This window comes from Fukomys damarensis, unplaced genomic scaffold, assembly GCF_012274545.1.
Source record: "Fukomys damarensis isolate Sample0158 unplaced genomic scaffold, DMR_v1.0_HiC HiC_scaffold_4, whole genome shotgun sequence".
Classification (NCBI taxonomy): domain Eukaryota; kingdom Metazoa; phylum Chordata; class Mammalia; order Rodentia; family Bathyergidae; genus Fukomys; species Fukomys damarensis.
The window spans coordinates 63,988,844-64,010,009 of NW_022900916.1; the positions used below are offsets into that span (position 1 = coordinate 63,988,844).

The 21,166-nt window shown below is 38.0% G+C and overlaps 1 protein-coding gene across 4 annotated transcripts in view; it reads right to left on the reverse strand.

Moving 5' to 3' along the window:
• Nucleotides 1-21,166, reverse strand: part of Cdk14 (cyclin dependent kinase 14) — a 556,731-nt gene that overhangs the window by 431,095 nt on the left and 104,470 nt on the right. For all 4 annotated transcript variants that reach the window (XM_010609534.1, XM_033758509.1, XM_033758507.1 and 1 more), the window contains exon 2: nt 8,920-9,165. In XM_010609534.1, coding sequence (XP_010607836.1) covers nt 8,920-9,150 — 231 coding nt within the window. In that variant the 5' untranslated portion in view covers nt 9,151-9,165. The remainder of the gene's footprint in view (nt 1-8,919; nt 9,166-21,166) is intronic.

Below are 21,166 nucleotides of genomic sequence, written 5' to 3' on the forward strand. Positions count from 1 at the left end.
TTTTTTTTTTTGCTTTTCTTTTTTTTTTTTGTTTTTTAAAGAAACATGTAAGATACAAACCATGTGGTGAGCTGAATCAAGTAAAATTTAATGGAAAATTACATTCAAAGTTGCCTGACTAGTCCTGTGTGGGTTATGTTCTCATGCATTTTTCATCACCAGAAACAGCTTGCAAATGTCACACTTTACCATCACCCTCCTGAGCCCAAGTTCTAAATAGAAATTTTAAAATCTCTACTAAACTTCAGTATAAAATGATCTTCAATGGGGAAAATATTGTGTTCACAGTTCCACTCTAAATTATTTAAAATCGGAATGAGAGGTCTGTGTGTTTGCTTTTGTGCTCCTTTAAGAATGAATCAATCTAAGTTAAGGGGAAAAAGTGGCTGTACCTATCCGTAACTATCTCTTTACACCTATTAGGAGATAAACTGCTAGTGTGTACTTTGAGCAAGTAAAAGACACAGTCCTCAAAGAACTGTCAGAACAGATGCCACTATTTTCTTCTCTGAGAAAGGTACAAAAAATTCCCTAAAAATTGTGTATTTCATTCTTCCTAATCTATCTTATTAAATATGGAATTAAAATAAGACATAGACCCTACTATTCTAAAAAAAATGAACAGAAAATTTTTAAAATGAGAATTTTCTTGTTAAAAAAACAATTTTATTTTATTCACAAGAGAAATCAAGTAAGAGAAAGTGAGTGCTAATGACACAAAATAGTCTATTCATCTAACCAAATGGATTTAGATGCCTAGACTGCCATGATAAAAGTGTATTCTATCAACACTGCAATGGCAGAAAATTAATATTTTGCCACATTTGGTGGTTTAAAAAAACTCAGTTATTTACCCTGTGAAACTGATAATGTAGCTATTATGGAAATACACTGTAATTTACAGACCAATCATACTGCGTTCACAGGAAAATAAAGGTATATAATTTCACTCTGAAATTGTTCTAATCTATAAAAGAATGGTCCTATGGAATAGGCCATGCCCATGAGAGAGTCTGAGCTTCAAGAATTAAAGAGTCTTAAAAACTGAGTCTTCTATTTTATGGATGCAAAAATAGTCTGACCTATAATTACTATGCATATAAATAAGGAATTCAAATGACAAGTTTTCACAGGGGTGAATAATATAATCCTTCCTATCAAATGAGCAAAACAAAGAATAATTCAGAAAGAGAGGTCTTATTTTGTTTAATAATTAATGTTCAGGTTTTTCATTTTCATTTGCTTTTTTTTTCTTCATACTAAATCATCACACTTAAATGAAGACACTGGATCAAACTAAGATGTAGTCAATCCTACATATTATCATGTTCAGTTCATTCATGTCAGGTGTGTGAATGGATGGCAAACATCTTCATGGAACAACTACTCCCTGCTTATCATTTCTCTACATAGAATGGCAGTCCTCAGAGAGCACTTCAGCGTCTTGGAAATACAGTGTGCTAATCTGCAATTGCTAACAGACACTAACCACATGGAGATGAGGAACTGAATGAGATAAAGTTAATTCATTTTTCAAAAACACAATGAAAGTGCAGACAACTACCAATTGTCTAGACCAGTGGAGGGGAACATTGGCCTGGGTAATGCAAACTGCAGATAATGTTCCAATTGAAGGGAGTTTGCCACCCTGCCATTAAGAAGATCCCTGGACATTGGCATCTTCAAATCTCTGTGTAATAATACCAAAAATAACCAGCAAATACTGAGTATTTACCATATATGAGCCCTATATATATTATCTGAATTTAATCCTTTTAATACCACCACAAAATTGGTTCTACCATCCCATTCAAACAAAAAAAATGAAAGGACTAGAGAAATAAAGTAATTCAGCTAAGAACTTGCAGCTACTGGCAGTACTAGAATTCAAAAAAAAGTTGAGTCTATCTTTTTACCACTACCATACTGGTATAATATTCCTATGGACTCCTAATTCCCACTTAAGTGAAGGAGATATTAATTATGATTAGGTCTATCGACTATTGAACACACATAAACAACTTAAAGGAGAAAAGGTTTATTCAGGCTCATTTCAGAGATTTCATTCCATGGTCAGTTGGCCACGCTGTTATGGTCGACAGCTGCACAATACATCTTGGCAGGAATATGTGACAGAGGAGGCCTATTCACTTCTTGGTAGTCAGGAAGCTAAAGCGACAGGAAGTGGCATGGTCCCTATATCCCTTTCAAGGACACAACCCCCTAACTTCCTTTCAGTCCTACAGGCCTGGATGGAACAGATGGCCAGTGGGTGACATTTAAGATCCAGACCATAACATATTGAATGCAGGAGGACCACAACTGAGAATCACTTATCTACTATGTTACACTGTCACTGTGATAGTGGGGCTGAGGACGAGGGAGGAAGGACTCAGCCGGAAGTATGTGAATCTTCCACAAGAGGCTCCATTACCCAGCACTTACACCCCTATTACAACTACATCAAGACAATCTATAGTTACTAAGTAACTTGTTTATAAAATACATCTGGACAGGCCAGGAATTTAGCTCAGCATTGCCGCCACCTGCCTCGCAAGCACCAAGTCCCAAGTTTGATTCCCAGTAGAAAAAAAAAAAACTAGATGTTGGACAGAGAGTTGGGCCCAAATGTCACACATGTTCACAAGCAGATGAGGGACATGGTTGTACATGATGAGAAGCCAAGTGGAATCTACTGCAAGCTTGAGTATCTGGGAATGAAAGTAGAATTGTCATTTATAAGTCTGTTCATTCCTCCTCTCTCTCCAGATTAGACCTGTACATCATGGGAAGAAGCTTTTCATGGTGATTGAAAGAAGTAAACTTTGATCAATTTGTAGACTGTATAGAGAACATTAACCTGAGTAAGAAATTCTGAAAATATATTCTCTTTAAGCTCAGCTTGCAATGGCACAACCCCATGAAATCCCCTCTAAATTTGGCCAATAGGATGGGAAGTTTATCTATGTACTCCCACTACCTGTAGCTACTGAAGAGCACAGCCAGATTGGGCAATGATCAGGAAAGGCTACTGAAGGCTTAGCATGTCAGTGACAGCATTAAATATTACCCAGGGAATGGTATTGGAAAAAGTAGGTAAGTTACCCCCCCCAAAAAAAAAATGCCTGAACAAACACACCCCTTGAAAGATACCAACCAAAATAAACTCAAATTCTTTAGTTTTCCAGAACTTTAAAATGTCTCTATCTGGGGGAAAAAATCACCACATATAGACTAGCATTATGGCACTGCTATCGAGGCACTCTTGGCTCCCTGAGTGCAGCCATGGCTCCAACATATGCAAGATCCAGACCTGTTCATACAGACATATGTACAGGTAGGGGTGTGGTTCAAATAGTTTCCCCATCGTACTTCCAAGAAACAACACTTTCTTCATTAAAATAGTAGGTGCATTACCATGTTTTCAATTGTTTTCTTCTTTCTCAAATCCACTCTTGAAGACTACTCAAGATGAATAATACTTGAAATAGCACTGATGATATGAATTATCCCTGAGGACTCTTAGGTAAAAGGATTCCCTTGATATTTGCTGCTGTTATATCACCCACCTTTAAAAATAACAAATCTTGTTCCCATACAGCTCTCTTGCTTTCTCATTTTTATCGAATGATATAAAACGATCAAATCCACACTGTTGTGGGAGATATAAAATAGTGTCACACAAGAAGTATCAATAACTCCACTTTGTTCACAAATGCAAATTAGTCTGTTCACCAGGACAAAAAAGAGATTTGATAAAACCCTCCTTTCTTTCACCATAGGGGAGAGAAGAAAACAACAGCAGGCACAGAGAACTAGAGGGATGGGAGCAAATATTGTAGCATTCTGCTGAAAAAGAAAACGAAACCATTTCCGGCTTGACAGAGAAAGAGCAAAGACATTTTTCCAGGGCACACAGAAAGGAAGCAAAATTACTAAACTGAAAAGAATACAAAGCAGTTTCTACACAAAGTAATGTAAGTGCTCTGATATATCAGAAAGACATCACAGGCTGGACCAAGGATGGGGCACACTTAATAGGAAACTCACAAAAGAGAATCTGAAGGAAACTAACCCTTCCATGCCCAGTGCTCCATTTTTGGAATCCCCAGAACAATGGAACACATGTAAATGTGTCCTATTCACATTCTTTCTCATTGATTTTTCTAAGTAAAATATATGGATTTCATGCAAAAATGTAAAAAATGTCAAACTTCAGCATAAATGGGATGAAAATCCAAAAGAAGACAAAAAGAAAATTTCCAATAAACTCAATGGCATGAACACATATCTGTACCTCCTCCCCACTAATCCATACTGTAACTCGTAAGACCAAATAGAAAGAGTAAGACAAGAGAAACAAAAGTTTGAGAAGGAGGATGATTGATGAGAAGCTACTAGCTAGGATAGGTAAGGAAAGCTTGATCCCCACGAGACCAAAGTCATAGGCCAATGAGAAGTCAATTCATACTTCAGAATCCCAGAAATACTCAAGAACTGGATGGACGGAATACAGCTCAGTGGTACAGCATTTGACAGGTATGCACAAGGCCCTAGGTTGGATCCCCAGCAGAGAAGATAAAGAAGAATTGGAGACAGAGGCCCAAAGGGGGCTAAAAACTAAATGGCTAGCAAGGATGGGTTAAAAAAGAGGTCGTTTTCCCTAGATTCTTCCAGACAGATGTCTGCCCTTTTGTCCCAGCAAGTTTTATTCTCTGAAAATGTTCTATCAGAGAGGTTCAGAAATGAGACACCAGGCACACTGGGTATGAGGAAACAGTCATTTGGAATGAAAACAAGTCCAAAGAAAGTCTGCACAGAAAAATAGAAAACCTTCAGAATCGCATTGGTCATCTCAAAATAATGACAGCTTAGCTTTTATGTCCTAAAAACAGAATGGTAAATCCATTAGGGAGAACCACCTCTAAAGGAGGAAAGAAAATCAAGAGATACTAACATTTGAGGGTATTCCTATAGGATGATTGGCCCACCACTAAAATTCCCTATGCTAAAACTCACCAGCTGACCTGCCACCTAGGCACAGAGGAAAAAAACCAAAGTTTTCTTAATCTACATGTAGTATCCTCAGAAATAATATAAGGCAATTTATTATTTATTGCAAAAGAACAAGATGTTTATTTCTATAAAAATAATTAAAGAATGGAGAGAGTTCACAGACATAAACATTAGAATATTAAAATTCAAGTGAAGGGTTAAAAATTAAAGTCAAAAAGTTCCCAGAAAACAGGAAAAAAAAAATGTTTTAAATAGAAAAAAGATAAGTAAATTAGATTAACTTAGAGGTACCAACATTTCATCTAATAAAAATGTGTTTTGAAGGAGAAAGATGGAAATTGGGTAGTTCAATGATAGAGTGTCTCCCTAGAATGCACAAGGCTCTTGGTTGAACCCTGGGACAGAAAAGGGAGGAGGTCAAATAATAAAGAGATTGAAAGGAGAAAATTAAATAACTGACTAAAGAATACTGTGCTGAAACTGAAAAGAAATTTCTAAATAGAAAAGATTCACTGAATTTCAAGAAAAATGTCCATTCCAAAATTTTTTTAAGTCCTAAAAGCTTTCACAAAGAAAAAAGCAGGTAATACAGAACAAACGGAAAGTCAGAGTAGTCTTATGATTTGCAATAACAGAACACCTAGAAGAAAAATCAAAAACAAGGCCTTCAAAAATCTAAGAAAAAAATCATTTTTAAGCTAGAATCATATTCCCAGCAAGATTAGTATGACAATCACAGTGATGTGTGCATCTTTTAATCTCAACGTGCCTCCATGAACCACTGAAATTCAAAACCAAGAAGAAGGATGATAAGAAACCCAAACAACAAAATTTAACACAATGCAATAAAAAAAGTCTCTGGAAGACGGTGACTGGAAACCTCAGGACTAAGGCTTGCAGATTCATCAGATTAGGACCACAAAGAAGTGCAGAGGGAATCTCAAGAGAAAATGACAAAAGTACCTGATTCTGATTTGTTTCAGAGGATTTGCACTGCTGTGTTAAGTAGCGCCAGGCCTTGATTTGTAATTAAAATAATATTAATTATATTATTAGTAAAATTAATGAACAAATGAAAAGAGACAATTACAACTAGGAAAGAATACAAATAAATCATAGTATATGTCTCTTCCTACGAAAGAGGAATATCACCAAATGACTGTAAATACTGTATATAATTTTAAGCCAAAAGGATAAATATACTTGGAAACAGAAATATAACAAAAAATTGTCTCCTTATGTGTTTCTTTTTATCCTTAAATCATTAGCGATATCTACAGTCATGTTCCCTTAAACACTGCTTCTTGGATCTTCTCTTTCCTTTGCTATTATGCAGCCTGCCTTGCACAGAATTTAACCCAAAAATCTTCTATCAGGGCAAGAAAATGTTTCAATTTGTCATTTTGGAGAAGTCCCAGGAGAAAAACAAGAAACTACCCCAATACCATTAGATCTCCACAGGTCTCTCAGTATTCTTGCATTCATAGGAGTCACCAATGTAACCCCTGTCTGCTGTTGCTGTCCTGACAATGGCCCAAGAAGCCACTGGTAGGCACTTTATGACAATTTGGGTGTTCCTGGCTAAGAGGGCTCACCAGTCCCCCTGCCTTCCCTGGGTTTCCTCCATCACACTAACTCCACACAGACTTTAAAAGCACTGAGGGTTTGTACCCTAAGTCCAATTCTGAGGCTCGTGGCTGTTCCTTTGTATCTGTTGAAGACACTATCCACGGGTTTTGGTTTCACCACACTAGTCGTTCTAATTATATGAAGTTTCCAAACCTATGTCCTCTTCCCAGAACCATCTTCTATTTGATCTTTGCAGCTATCCTCAAGTGCTACTTTAATAAACATAAAATTTAACTTTAAAGAGAGAGATACAGAGCACATTAGAGAGACAACTCCTACCTTTCATATAAGAGTTTTAACTGCTTTTGAAAAGTCAAAAATGAATATCAAACTCCCACTGTTATCATTTATGTTATTATATATGTACTGACTTTTAAAGCTCCATGACTCCCAGTACCAATAAGCATATCTAGCATCTAACTCTTGGTTTCTAAATAACATTCTTTAAGGGGAAGGGGCACTATTTAGAGAAGTGGGTGATTTCAAGTCAGAGGAAGAAAAAAATATAAACTAAGAACATCTCATTGGAGAACAAAGTAAGGAAGCACTCAAAATAAAATGATGACGATATCTTAAAAAGATGCCATAAAAAATCTAAAAGAGCCCCCAGTGGGCAAAGCAAAACAATGTGACCAACAGAAAAATGCTAGTGAATTTTAACTAGACCTCCCAGGCAAAATACGTATAATCACTTAAATTTGAATTTAGATATACAGTGAATTTTTTGAGTATAAAAATGCCTTATTACAATATGTGGTATGCCAATCTCTATATAACATTTATAGGTTGATACATAATAATATTAAGATAACTATCCAATAAAATATGATGTTTTTTTGGATGTACTCATTCTCAATAACTCCTTTCATTTTTTCCACATGACATTAAATCTAAAATTCCCCCAGAAATCAGTGCTATCTGTGATACAGATGGAGCCTACCTTATAATCACAGATAATGATTATGGAGAACAGTATGAAGAGAAACAGATTGTCAATTTTCACAAACGTTACATTAATTTTTATTTCATCTTTCTTAATAAAAAATGTAATGCAAAAACTGCAATATCATACAGTTTAAGCTGAAGTGACAATATTCTTCTAAAAGATGACATTTCATACTCTGGTTTTGCCCCCATAAAAATACACAACTTAAAATTTATGAAAAGGCATGTATTTCTTAGCAAGAAATAAAACAGAATCAAAATGCTCTGAACACTCTTTCATCTTTTAAACACCACATCTATTTCAAAACATTTATAAAATGTAAGCTAAATCTGAAAATTATTTAATTTCAAAAGATCAGTGGATTTTTTTTTTAACAATGTTAAGCACAGACCAGTCTTACAAATGAATTCGAGTAAAAATATTACAGGCAAAGACTAGCAATCACGTTGGAATTTCACACTTCCTTTATCAACTGAGTGTTTGTGTTCCCAAATGAAAGAGTATTTGGAGATAGGGTCTTTGGGCTGAAGCCCTCATTAACGAAGTTAGTGCCCTTATACTAAAATACTAAGGGACATGAGCAATGATTCATTTCCACCACCACTGCTCCCCACAACACCCACCCACTCACCCACACACACAGTGAGGAAAGAGGTGGCCATTTGCAAACCTGGAAGAATACCCTTAGCACTTACCATGCTTGATAGAGTACTGGATATCCCAGCCATAGATTTATGAGCAATAGATTTCTGTTGTTTAAGTCATGTAGTCTATGCTATTGTATACAACAGTCTAAACTAAAACAACCCCTTCAGTCAAAAGACAATAATTGCCTTGATTTGGAGTTCAGTAAATTTCATAATGATGAATAGAATTTCTCTTTGAAGATCAACTTCAATGTCTAGTTGTTGAGCTATAAAATATTTCCAATGAAAAACGAATAAAACATGAACAAATTTTGACATTTCTTCTGAAATGAGATTCTTTCGTTAATTTGCCAATTTCAAAACTATCCTCACTTCACACAAAGAAAGTAAATTCAAGAATCTCTCCAAGAGTCTGAAAGCTAAGAATTTTTAATTATAAATTCCTCTGATGACAAACTACTTTAAAAAGGGGCTTTTCCAAAATAAGTTGAATCATTTCATTCATTTTGCTTGCTGGTTACTTATGAGTGAAGAGTCCTCTCTTCTAAAACAGTAAACCACCCTTGGAGAAAATGCATAAAAATTCACTGATGAACTGCTGTCTTTCAGCACAGTGTAATGCTAGAATTAGCAGGATATTCCTTCTGTTTACTCAGTGATAAATGGGAAGACTGCACTTACCGAGCTAGGGCTAGAGTGCCTCCTAACTTTAGGGGATTCTTTGCCAGCAGAGGAGGTCTTAAAGTTAATGCAAGCATTGTTCTCAGAATGCACCCTTTTTACTTGATTAGTGGGTTTCTCAAACGGGTCGAAAGTGCTCTGTGTCCTCTGGACTCTGACTTTCTTATCCTCAGGAATTGTGTCCAGGTGCTTGATCACTGAGTCCATTCCCTGGCAGTTCCGTGTAGACATCTTTGTGACACATATCTAGGAGGAAAAGAAAAATTAAATTCAGAACTCTCCACTGAAACTTTCACACTGCTAAACATGCTGATTTCTTATTTTAGAAAGTGTGCCAGTTTCAATTTCAGGAAATACACGAAAAGCCCCTATTCTAAAAAGCTACAGCAGCTTCAATCACAACATGAAAGTCCTCATAATCACTCTGCTTATACACAATTAGAACTTGCATTTTAAAAGCTCTCCTTAAAGAAAGAAGCTTACAGTGTTGGCCACTCATTCCCAATTATTTTTGAACTTCCTATCTTTTATCATCAGATTACAAGTGGGTATTTCCAAATCTTTTAAAAAAGTGCATAACTTGACCATTTCGGAAAAGATGAAAAATGGTCAGATGGCCACTTAAACTGATGGGTCATCATAGAAGCAGTCAACACAGGCTAGAGGGGAAAGGGCACCATGTTGGCTAAAAGTTTTATACTGGAAGATGTTTAAAATCTGTCCCCATCTTGATTTCACCTCCAATTTGATTTCCTCTCCAAAAGAACTGAGGACAATTCTGAATTTTTTTTTCCTTTCTAATTCCAAAGCCAACCGATCGATAAAAAGCACCAAGTAATACTCATTATAAAGGGTTTACATTACTCCAGGAGACCACTACTTCATTCCCAATATCTTCATTCTCTTCTTTCTCAGCCTAGTCTACTTTCCTTTTATTTTAGTTTTTGAGTTTTGCTCTGTTTTCCACTTACGCTCTAATCCTGTCACTCTATCCTCCGGAGACTTTGGTGTCTGTACTGAGAAACTGTATGATCTCTAGCATGTCTTTAAAGCTAGCTGTTATGGTTTGGATTTTAAATGCTTCCAAAAATATCATGTGCTAAAGGTCTGGTTACAAGCCCGTGGCATGCTGGCAATAGAGGAACCCTTAGGAGGTGAGAACAAATATTAAAGAGTTAGGTCACTGAGTACAAGCCCTCCTGGAAGGCCTACTAGAGCCCTAAGCCCTGCCTCTTTCTCTCTGTGCTTTCCAACTATCATAAGGGGAGCGACCTTGCTCTATCACGGGCTCCCCACCATGACGCTTTGCCTACCTCAGTCCCAAAGCAACAAGGCCAAATGACCATGGACCAAAACCTTGGAAACTATGAACCAAAATGAACCTTCCCACTCTGAAGTTTCTAAACAGGTACTCTGTCATGGTGACAGAAGCTAGCATAAGAGGTAACTATTTTCTGCCTAAAGAAAAGATAACTCTAAATGAAACAGCTTTTAGGACATTTTTCTTCACATGAAAAGTTTCCACATCCTTGTATGCTATCAAGTAAGGAAAACTAGAAGATATTTAAGAAAAGTTCATATTGTTATAGGAAAAATAGAATTTGGGGAATACTATATATATATGAGTTGATTTCACATGGGCAATAAATGTATACACACACACATATATAATAAGTGAGAAAGATACAGACATAAATATAGACAAGTACAGATTCAGACAGTAATACTTGTGCATGTATACATGCATGTGTGTAGAAGCACGGTGAAAAGTACTGAAGGAAATATACCACACTTAACTTCAGTATCTCCATGCATGTAGAATTGTTATACACATAATGGGTATGATTACTAATATTTTTACACTCCTGTATTATTTGAATTATATATCAACTTACGTTATCTTTAAAAGATTAATATAGAAAGATGTATATAAACTAGGCTCTTTTTTTGTAACCAAAAGACAATTCTACAAGTAAATATTAAGCATCAACTCTGTCCCAGGACAGCATCTCCACGACTAAGCACAGGTTAAATTCTAATTAAGTCAAATGAAGAAATATCTGAGCTAAGGTTTTAGGAGGAAAATATTTAAATTTCAAAGCCTAAAGTATTTCCAGTTGAATATTCCTAAGTATTTCACATTTATCATTTTGCCATCTAGTAGCAAGTGACAAAATACAAATAAAAATAATATAAAACAAATTTTTCAGAAACAATACACTTTTACTAACACAGACCTACAGTATTGATTTCACTTGCTGCACTTACAAATATATATCCTGCTAGTTAGCTCCTAGTTCATATGTTCATTTAAAATGCACCCTCTAGAACACATGTGAGACTCCCTACCTTCTCAGAGCTTCTGTGCAGCAAGGAGTGTCGCCTATGTTACTACACCGTTTTCCCACAGTGCCTTGCTCATTACCTGGCCCACAATAAAGTTCTGCAACCTTTTTGAATTAATAAAGAAGATTCAGGAAGATTCATTCAATAAATAATCTCTGCACTTTCTTACCAAAAGAGCTAAAGCTCTGAGACATTATCCAAAAGCTATCATCATAGTGTTACCAACTTAATTGCAAGTCTTAATTGCAAGTTCATTATGACACCCGATATCCCTTGCCTTCAAATAACTCCCGCCCTTCAGAAAGTGATTACGATGAAAAGCTTATGATTTTGCTATGTTATGTATGATTTGGGTGGGCCTGGTATAACCTGGTGAGCTTTTTTAAAATCCCAGCATTTTCTCCAGCCAGTAGCCGAAGAGAAGGTCAGAGGTGTGCTCTGACCAACATGGAATAAAGTAAACACTCATGCTATGAATCCTCTACAGGGCACCACATGGCAGACACTGGTCTCTGCCTCACAGCTAGCAGAAAAACGGGGCCCACTTTTCCACACAGACAAGAAAATTATTTCTGCTGACAACCAGTCATCTGCAAAAAGGTTATGAGACACAGCTGATAATGCAACACCCTGATTTCAGCCCAAAAAGATGTGGGCAAGAAAACAGCTATTCCATGCCCAGACTTCTAAACTACAAAGCTGTGATATAATAAGACAGTGTGTTTGTGGCACTGTGCTACACACCAAAAGAAAAATAATATTCATTTTACTTACATTGCTTGAAACACTTAAATATTTGAGCACAATGTTCCTAAGGCAAATTGCTGCAAATACACACTGTATCCAATCCAGAAGAAAATTATCAATGATTCTCGTGATTAATACCAACATATAACCATGTACTTAAGACATAATTCCATCAGCTTATAAAGCTCGCAAACAAGTTCTCCACATGAAGTTTTTACACAATTTATGCCAGTCTCCACTGCACCCAGGTTTGTGTGAATAATATGGGTATCAGAACCTGCTGTGTGTGCATCTTCATTCAGGAAAGTAATCTATACTTGAGTTTTCCACAGAGTGCAAAGTAACTGTTCTGAAAGGTTCAGGTTTCCAATATTTGGAACAAACTACTTAAATGTGACCTAGTCATCTCTGTTAACTATCACTACAAGAGGAAACAGAACCAGGCCTTCATTATTGATCTAGGGAATCAGTCTTGGGGATCTCCCAAGTTGTCTGGCCATTTGCTTTGTGGACCCTAAACATACAAGAGGAAGTTTGACCTAAAGAGTGACTCAGGGAAGTGAAGTAAGAAGAGTGCTCCTTGCTGAAAGATGTAACTTCTGGCACTTCTTTGAATGAAATTATTGAAGTTCCCAGTGCACTTACGAGAAGAGTAAACAGCCTGGATTCAGCAGTGCAAAAGAGCATTGGAAGATGGATTACATACTGGTACCAGACTCCCCGGTACCCAAGACTTCAAGTGAACCCTTCTATCAGTCTGTCAGCAACCTAAATAATCTCTTCACTACCCCAAGGAGAACCATCTTTCTTCCCACAATAAAATGCATATAGTCAGTCCACTAAAAAGTGTTAGTAAAAGATATAACCTCACATAGAAGAAAACTTAGGGACAGATACACATAGTATGTCAACATGGGACAAAAGTAGTAAGAACCCCTAAATTCTTCCAATCCACAAATATGAACCCTTTCACCCATTACTAATTTTCATATGCCCTAGTGCCCATATTTTGGCCTTTGTTCTAATTCTCCACTGAGAAAAAGGAGGAACCCTTGCAAGGTAATGGATTTTAGCTCACAGGGCAAAATTACAAAAATAGCTGGGAAATATCCAGCTCTTATCAGAAAAGTAGTATATTTTCAAGGATATTTCAGAATATTTCAAGGACTTTCAGAAAAGCAGGATATTTCAAGCATGCTAGCAGGACAAAGGAATCCCCCTGAGTGGCTCCCATGGACCAAACTATACAGAGAACTATAGAGCAAAGTTGAACCCACAGATGTTGAGAACTCTGTGAAATAGGTTGGTTCTCCTTTGATAGTGGGTGGCCAGCCAAAGGGTCCATAGACAGGAAAGCAATTGGATATGTGCATCAGGTGGTGACCAGAGACAGGGTGTGACTAGACTAGGGCACCCAGACCAATCCTTTTACATCAGTTCATGGCTGAATATGGTCCAGACCTGACCTGCTTAGCTACAGCCCTGTTCAAAGCTTATTGACACTTGTGGCCCAAGTTGAGCAAAAGTCAAAAGGAAAAAAAAATCAACTCTTCCACTCAACTCAGAGAAAAAGAGGGGACAACAAAGATTTAGAGATGACCATAAAAATATGCATTAACCATGAGAGGGAAGCAAAGTGGGGCCAAATAGAGGCTCAAAAAACCGTACAGATATGTTGACAACAGTGTTCACAGGAAAAAAAGAGATCAACAAGGGGCAGGGTGCAAACACGGCCAAAACAGGAACTAAACCAAACCCAGATCTACCAATCAGCCAAAGCTAGATTGGGATCAATGTGCATGATGCAAAAAGTATGGACACTAGAAAAAGCAATGTCCACAAAAGATGAGATGATAAAAATTCCAAAACTAGGAGGCTGTCTACAAAAAGCTATCACCACCAGAAAAAGCAGATCTTAACAGACTAGCAAAAACCGAAAGTTATAGGGAACAGGCAAGACCAGGCTCCATCTCCTTAGGCCCCCAGGAGCCCACGATCACAAGAAAAATGGAAGGCAAACTGATGGATTTTATGGCAGATAGTAGAATCAAACATTCAACACTAACACAGCCCACTGGGCCGTTATTCAAAAGAGATGTGACTACTGTGAGAGCCACTGGGGTTCCAGAGAAGAAGCCATTTTGCTGGCCTAAAAGATACATTCCAGGAAGGCAAAAAGTTCAACATGAGTTCCTGTAGCTGCCAAACTCCCCAGCCCTCTGGTTAGAGAGAGACTTGCTCCAAAAGCTGCAGGATCAAATTGCCTTTAGGCCAAAAGGGGATATGACTTTGAACCCGACTCAACCAAAACCCATGGTATTACCCCTTACTGTCACACAGGCAGAGGAATGAAGACTATAATATTTAGATAAGCCGCCACAACCAGGAATAAATAAACTACTGAGACTGCAAATAAGATTCCCAGGGTACGGGCTAAAGATGATCCACCTGGTCTGGCTAAAACTCAAACACTGCTGACTATGGAACTAAAACTAGGGACAACTCCAGTTGGAGTTCATCAATACCCTCCATTCAAAGACATTTAAATGGTTCTTAGAGTATGGAATCTTGGCTAGATGCCAGTCATCCTGGAACACTCCACTCCTACCAGTACATAAGCCAGAGACAAGTAAACACAGAGAAGTGCAGGACTTGTACACTATAAATCAGGCCACTGAGACTATTCACCTAACAGTGTCAAATCCATACACACTAATGGGACTTAATTCCAGCAAGTGCTGCATGGTTTACCTGCTTAGATTTATTTATTTTCTCATTGAGTTTACTGGTACATTTTAGGTATAGAGCACAGTTACATTCATCATTGGCATCTTGTACCTTTACATGACAGGTCTTGGTTCTCATTTTTTCCCCTTACCCCTGCCCTCCCTTCACCCCCTCCTCCCTTCCCTATTTACAAACACTTTATTTCCATTTTCTCATATTTTTTTCTTTTCCCTTATTAGATTTAAAGAAAGGCTTTTCTGTTTGCACCTTGCACCTGTCAGCCAGCCCATCTTTGCATTTCAATGGGGGATCCTGTCACAGGCACAAAAGAGTAATCTCCTCTTTGGAGAGGCACTAGCTACCAAACTCAAAGCTTTTCACAATACCAGGATGGCTGCACCCTGCTGCTGCATGTAGATGACTTCCTTCTAGCAGCCCCAACCTGAGGGAACTGCTATCAGGGAACCAAGGACCTCCATTTGTTTTGGAAGGCTGACTATGAGGTATCCAAGAAATAGGCACAAATCTTCCAACAAGAGATCAAATATTTAGGTTTCATAGTGACTAAGGGGGAACACCAACTAGGCAGAGAACAAAAATAGGCTGCCTGTGCCCTCCCAACCACAACAACCTGGTGTCTGAGGACAACAAGATTCTGCTGTATCTGGATCTCAAATTCTAACTTATGGCTAAGGCCCTATAAAAAGCCATAAAGTAGGGAGAAAAGGAGCCCCTCCTCTGGGAAGCTGACCAGGAGAAAACATTTAAACAAATCAAAGAAGCTATGACTCAGGCCCCCACATTAGGACTGCCAGACATAACCCAGCTTTTCTTCCTATACGTCTGTGAATGGGAGGTAATGGCCACAGAAGTTTTTTTCTTTTTTTTTCCATTAAGTTTATCAGTATATTTTAGGTATACAATATGATGACATACATCACTGTTAATATGTACCTTTACATGATATATTTGGTTCTTATTATTCCCCATTCCCCTGCCCTCACTTCAACCCCTTCACCCCTCCCCATTTACAAAGACTGTTTCCATTTTTTTCCTTTTCTCACGTTCTTTCCTTTCCCTTCCCCTTTAGACCTTTTCCTTCTATTTCACATTATCAATTATACAGTTTGGTCCCTATTTACACTTTCAAAAAAGCTATTTGGTATTTACATATGGCCATAGGAGTCTTAACTCAAGTCCTGACATCACCCAGTGGCATACTTGTCAAAATAGCTACACTCTATGGCCCTAGGATACCCTCCATGCTTCAGGACACTTGCTGCCACTGCCCCACAGATGCAGGAGGCTGACAAGCTGACTTTGGGACAATAACTGAGAAACCACACTCAGTACCACACTCAGTCATAACCTTGATGGACCAGGCAGGATATTATTGATTATCAAACCCCAAAATGACCTGATATCCTATGTAAAACTAACTTGCACCCAGTCCAATCAGGAGCCCCCCTTTATGACCTTATGAAAGTAGTGAATGAAACAGTAACAAGCTCAGGAGATTCCATGGATCATCCCCTCAAAGACACAGATGTTGAATATTTCACAGATTAAAATAATTTTGTGTTGAAAGGTATACAACAGGCAAGATATACAGTGGTGACACTAGACTCTGTGGTAGAGCCCCAGCTTCTGGCCACCAGAACCTCAGCCCAAACAGCAGAGCTAAGAGCCTTGACAAAGGCTCTCTTACTAACAACAACCACAGCAGCAAAAAGCTAACTTCTATACTGATTCCAAATATGCCTCTGCAACATTACGTGTACATGGGGCCATATATATAAGAAAAGAAGACTCTACTGCTAGAGGGGAAAAAAAGTAGAAAGAAAAAAATTGTACAGCTGCTAGACAATATGGGCCCCAGAATAAAATGGCTGTTATACACTACAGGGGGCACCAATGGACTGGAACATTAGAAGCTAGGGAAAACCTAAAAGACAGAAAAATGAAGCAGTCTCTCCTAATCCAAAAGAGAGGACCTAGCCATGCCCTTTCTTCATCCTCCAGCCTCCTCTCCCAGAGACCCTGAGCTATTCTTCAGATGCAAGAGCCTGATTTACCCCAGAAGCTGGAGATTATGTAAGGGGAGGACAGTAAAAGTTTTTGTTTTGTTTTTTATGAGAGGCTGGCCATCCTCAAAGTGTTGGGCCCCAGTTTGTAAAACAATTCCATCAAGGATCTCATATGAGAATAACAGCACTATAGACATTGCGAGGCCATCATTTCTAAGTACCACACCTCCCTGCTATCAACTAAGCTATATGTAAACAATGCTTAACCTTTACTCAAAACAACCCAAGACAAGGGCAGCCCCTGGGTATTCAAGAAATGGGTGCTACCCCTTGTGAAAATTTGGTTGTAGACTTCACTGAACTGCTTCAGATGGGAGACTATCAAAATATGTTGGTGCTTGTCTGTACATTCTCAGGATGGGGTGAGGCTTTCCCCATGCAAATAGAAGGCATAAGAGGTGACCAAGATACTGCTAACAGAAATCATCCCAAGATTTAGACTGCTTTTGACCTTGCAATCAAACAATGGACTGGCATTCATAGTTGAGATAATCCAGGGACTCACATGGATGTTAAAAATAAAATAAAAACTACACACAGCCTACTGGCCACAGAACCCAGAAAAAAACAAAACAAAACAAAACAAAAAACAAAACACTGAAATGGACACTCAAACAATTGTTGAAAAAATATTGCCAAGAAACCCACCTGAAATGGGATCAAGTTTTGCCCATGTTCCTCCTCCCAGTCAGGTGTACCCCCACCAAACAAATTGGGTATTCTTCTTATGAGATTTTGCTTGGCCAGGCACCCCCAATTATAAATCAAATTAAAGGTAATCTTTACAAGCTAGAAAAGTTGACACTAAGAAAACAGATACAGACTTTAAAAACAGCCATTCATGACACCCATAAGTGGATACAAGAGAGAATGCACATAAGCCTAACAGACCCAATACACTCACTCAAGCCCAGGGACTTTTTTGGGGGTAAGAAATGAAATCCAACAACTCTGGGGCCTATATAGGATGGGCCTTATACTGTTATCCTGTTCACCCCCATTGCTGTTAAAGTTGCAGAAATTGTACCACAGTCAGCTAAAGCCAACAGCCCAAGACAAGCAGACCAGCCTGCAGAATTCAGACCAGCTGATCCTGCCACCACCAGAAACGACAGCCCTGCCCTAGTCACCCAGGAAGCTGACCAGTCCATGCATGGCTGAAGTTTGAGGATGCACACAGAGTCACAACAACTTCAGTCTCTTATCCTCTTTGTTGTAATTCTACCTTGCCTCTTAACCCTACTAGTCAGAAACATTCAGTTGACCATAAAAACTCCAACAGACACACCACCACTCAACTTATAACCTTAAACAAGTACCATCCTCTGCTAAATAGGAAACCACTCCCTTGTGAGAAAAAATTAATTATAATGTTATTTGTGATGATGCTATTAAAATCTACTACAGAAAATGTCAAAGGGGAGAATTAATCAGGACTTAAAGAAAAACTAGTTTTTCCCAGCCTTCCCCTCCTCGGACAACCACCCCTCCTCTGACTCCTATAGCTGTAACTCCCTGTTCTGATACAGATAAAATTGACAACTATGTCCTATAGACAAAGTTTATGCCACTCTATTCTCATATGATTCACAGATTCATAAGGCTCTGTCTTTTTTTTTTTATTGAGGTTATTGGTACAATCTAGGTATACAATACAATTACATTCATCCTTGGGATTCTGTACCTTTACATAATAGGTCTTGATTCTCATTTTTCCCCTTGTCCCTGCCCTCCCTTCACCCGCTCCTCGCCTCCCCATTTACAAGCACTTTATTTCCATTTTTTCAGTTTCTCATATTTTTTTCCTCTCCCTTATCACCTTTCCCCCACCCTTCCCACTTTCCTTACACCTTTAGCCCTTTACTTCCTATTTCTGCCCCTGTCCTGTTTCTATAAAGTCACTTGATGTTAGACCATACCCCTTCAACCAAATGTAGAAGAACTAAAACTTTTCTTTGTTCAAACCCCTGCCTTTGGACATTACTCATTGAGCAGGTGTTTACCTAAAATAAAGTCCTCTTGCCTCTCCTGTCTCTCAGATTTTTGCAACAGAAAAGTCTAATAAAGGTTTTTTTACTAACAAGAAAAACAGTAAGTTTCAGTAAGTTAAAGTGGTCTTCTCATGCCATGGGACCAGAAGAAAACACACTGAATACCTCTACCCATGGGCCATAGCAGTAAATAGCTATTTTACAGTGAAAATAAGACATTCCAACATTAATGTGAGTTAAGTACATTTTTTCCATGACTGCATGTTTTCACTCATACTTAATTCCGTTTAGAAAATGAAAGCGACAAAAATCATACAAGCAAGGATGTCTCATGGTACTTGAAAACATATTTTTAAAAAAGACTCATCACAAATACCAAAACAACCTTCTGTTCTTAGAACTTCAATCTAGGTGAGACATGAATCACACATATAGCTATTTATCTCATCAATTAATTTGGTCTATTCATTGTTCTGGTTGCTCATTTGCTCATTTGTTGGTAGATCTAAACTCAGTAAAAACTACTAGAAGTTCAAACAGCACCAGAAACTCCAAAAGTCACAGTTTGACTTACAATTTTAGCTTAGGGACATGTAAAACTCACACACCTGTCTAACGATGTCACAGCAATGGATGTGAAAGAGCACAACTTAATTCAGTTAAGGTTAGCATTCATTTCAAGGGAACTCATTGGGCCTGAAAAGCATCCCCTTGAATTAACCATTTTCTGGTGATTGGCATTTTTCTAGGTTCAGAGTACAATTTTTCCCTCCTTCTTCACTCCAAACTCTCAGTCGAAAGCAGACACTGGAAAAGAATTGGTTAAAAAGACTCCAAGTTGATCCACCACAAATACGTATGGTGCATCTGATGTTCATGAAAGAAATATATAGCACAAGTCCAATGCAAAATTGAGAAATAAGCTAAATCTTGACAACCTCTTAACATCTGTCTTTTTCACCTTTGTCTATGACCTCATGAAAACTTGAGGATTTTCTCAATAACGTCTCTCAAAATCTTCTCCCAGTAGAAACTCATCATCAGTCATTTTGAACACTTAAATCTCTTACTTCTCCCAGAATTATTTGATCTTTAAGGATTACAGAACAAGAAAACTTCCTCCCATGAAAAGAGCTTCCAATCATCATCTGCAATAGATATACATAGTATTGGTTTTAGGGGCAGAAGGGGACAGAAAGAAATTCTGATTCCACTGGAATCTTATCAGTGATGGCTGCCTTCATCATGACTTCAACCTTAAGACCTAAAGTATGCTGCCTTCTTTTTGACTGTGGGTTGTGGTCTTTTCTTATGTCATCAGTAAGTGCGTGTGTGTGTGTGTGTGTGTGTGTGTGTGTGTGTGTGTGTGTGTGTGTGTTCCTGCATCCCTCTACACATGTGTGAGTAGAGATGGCAGCAGGAAGGGACACATGGGACAAGATATAAGCTATGTAATTTATATACAAATAGAAGGATGGATGGATGAGTGTTTTTGCTTAGAGCTGTATTTTATTAGAACTAAGCTCTTGTCCAAAATTGCCCTCAGAACACGAATTGATTTGCATAAATCAGAACTGAGTCACTCAGATTCTCCGGGTCTTAGTCCTCTCATCTGAGGTGGGCAGCTCTTTCAATCTGCCACAGCTTGAAGGTGTCACTACGAATATTGGGTAGTAGCATACATCTGGTAAGTGATTATAAGTAGATCAACTACATAAGGCCAGGCATATAAATTCATTTCTTTCCACCTCCTTTTACATACCACTTTCCCTTAGATTTCAGGATTTAGAAAGGTTGAAGACAGGCAGACACCATAAATATTTCTCTTGACATTTCTAGTCTCCTTGAATTTTTCTTAAATGTGAAATCTTGGCATTGTTTTTCAGATATGGCATCCTGGGCATCTTTGTGAGGAATTACTTGTGTACAATGCTATGGAGCAATATATACTACCAAGCATTTGGCAACCCTGGTTCTGCTAGTAAGTGCAAGCCATGCCCCTCCATCACTTCCACTGCTACAACCAAAACTGCCTTCACTACAAACTACATTGGATTTACATAGTGCTTCTTATTTCATCATTTAAGTATATGTTGTCATATATTTTCATAAAGGTACTATGAATTTTTCTTTTATATATTTGGTTTATTATGTTAAAAGTAGCACTTTCTGGGTATAGTGGCAACATGCTTATAATCCCAGAGCTCATAAAACTGAGGCAGGAGGATCACTCTGGGTTTAAGGCCAATCTGAACAACATAGTGAGTTCAAGACCAGCCTGAACTGCATAGCATGATCCTGCCTCAAAAGCAAACAAACAAAAAAAAAACTTTGCTTTGTACTTTTTCA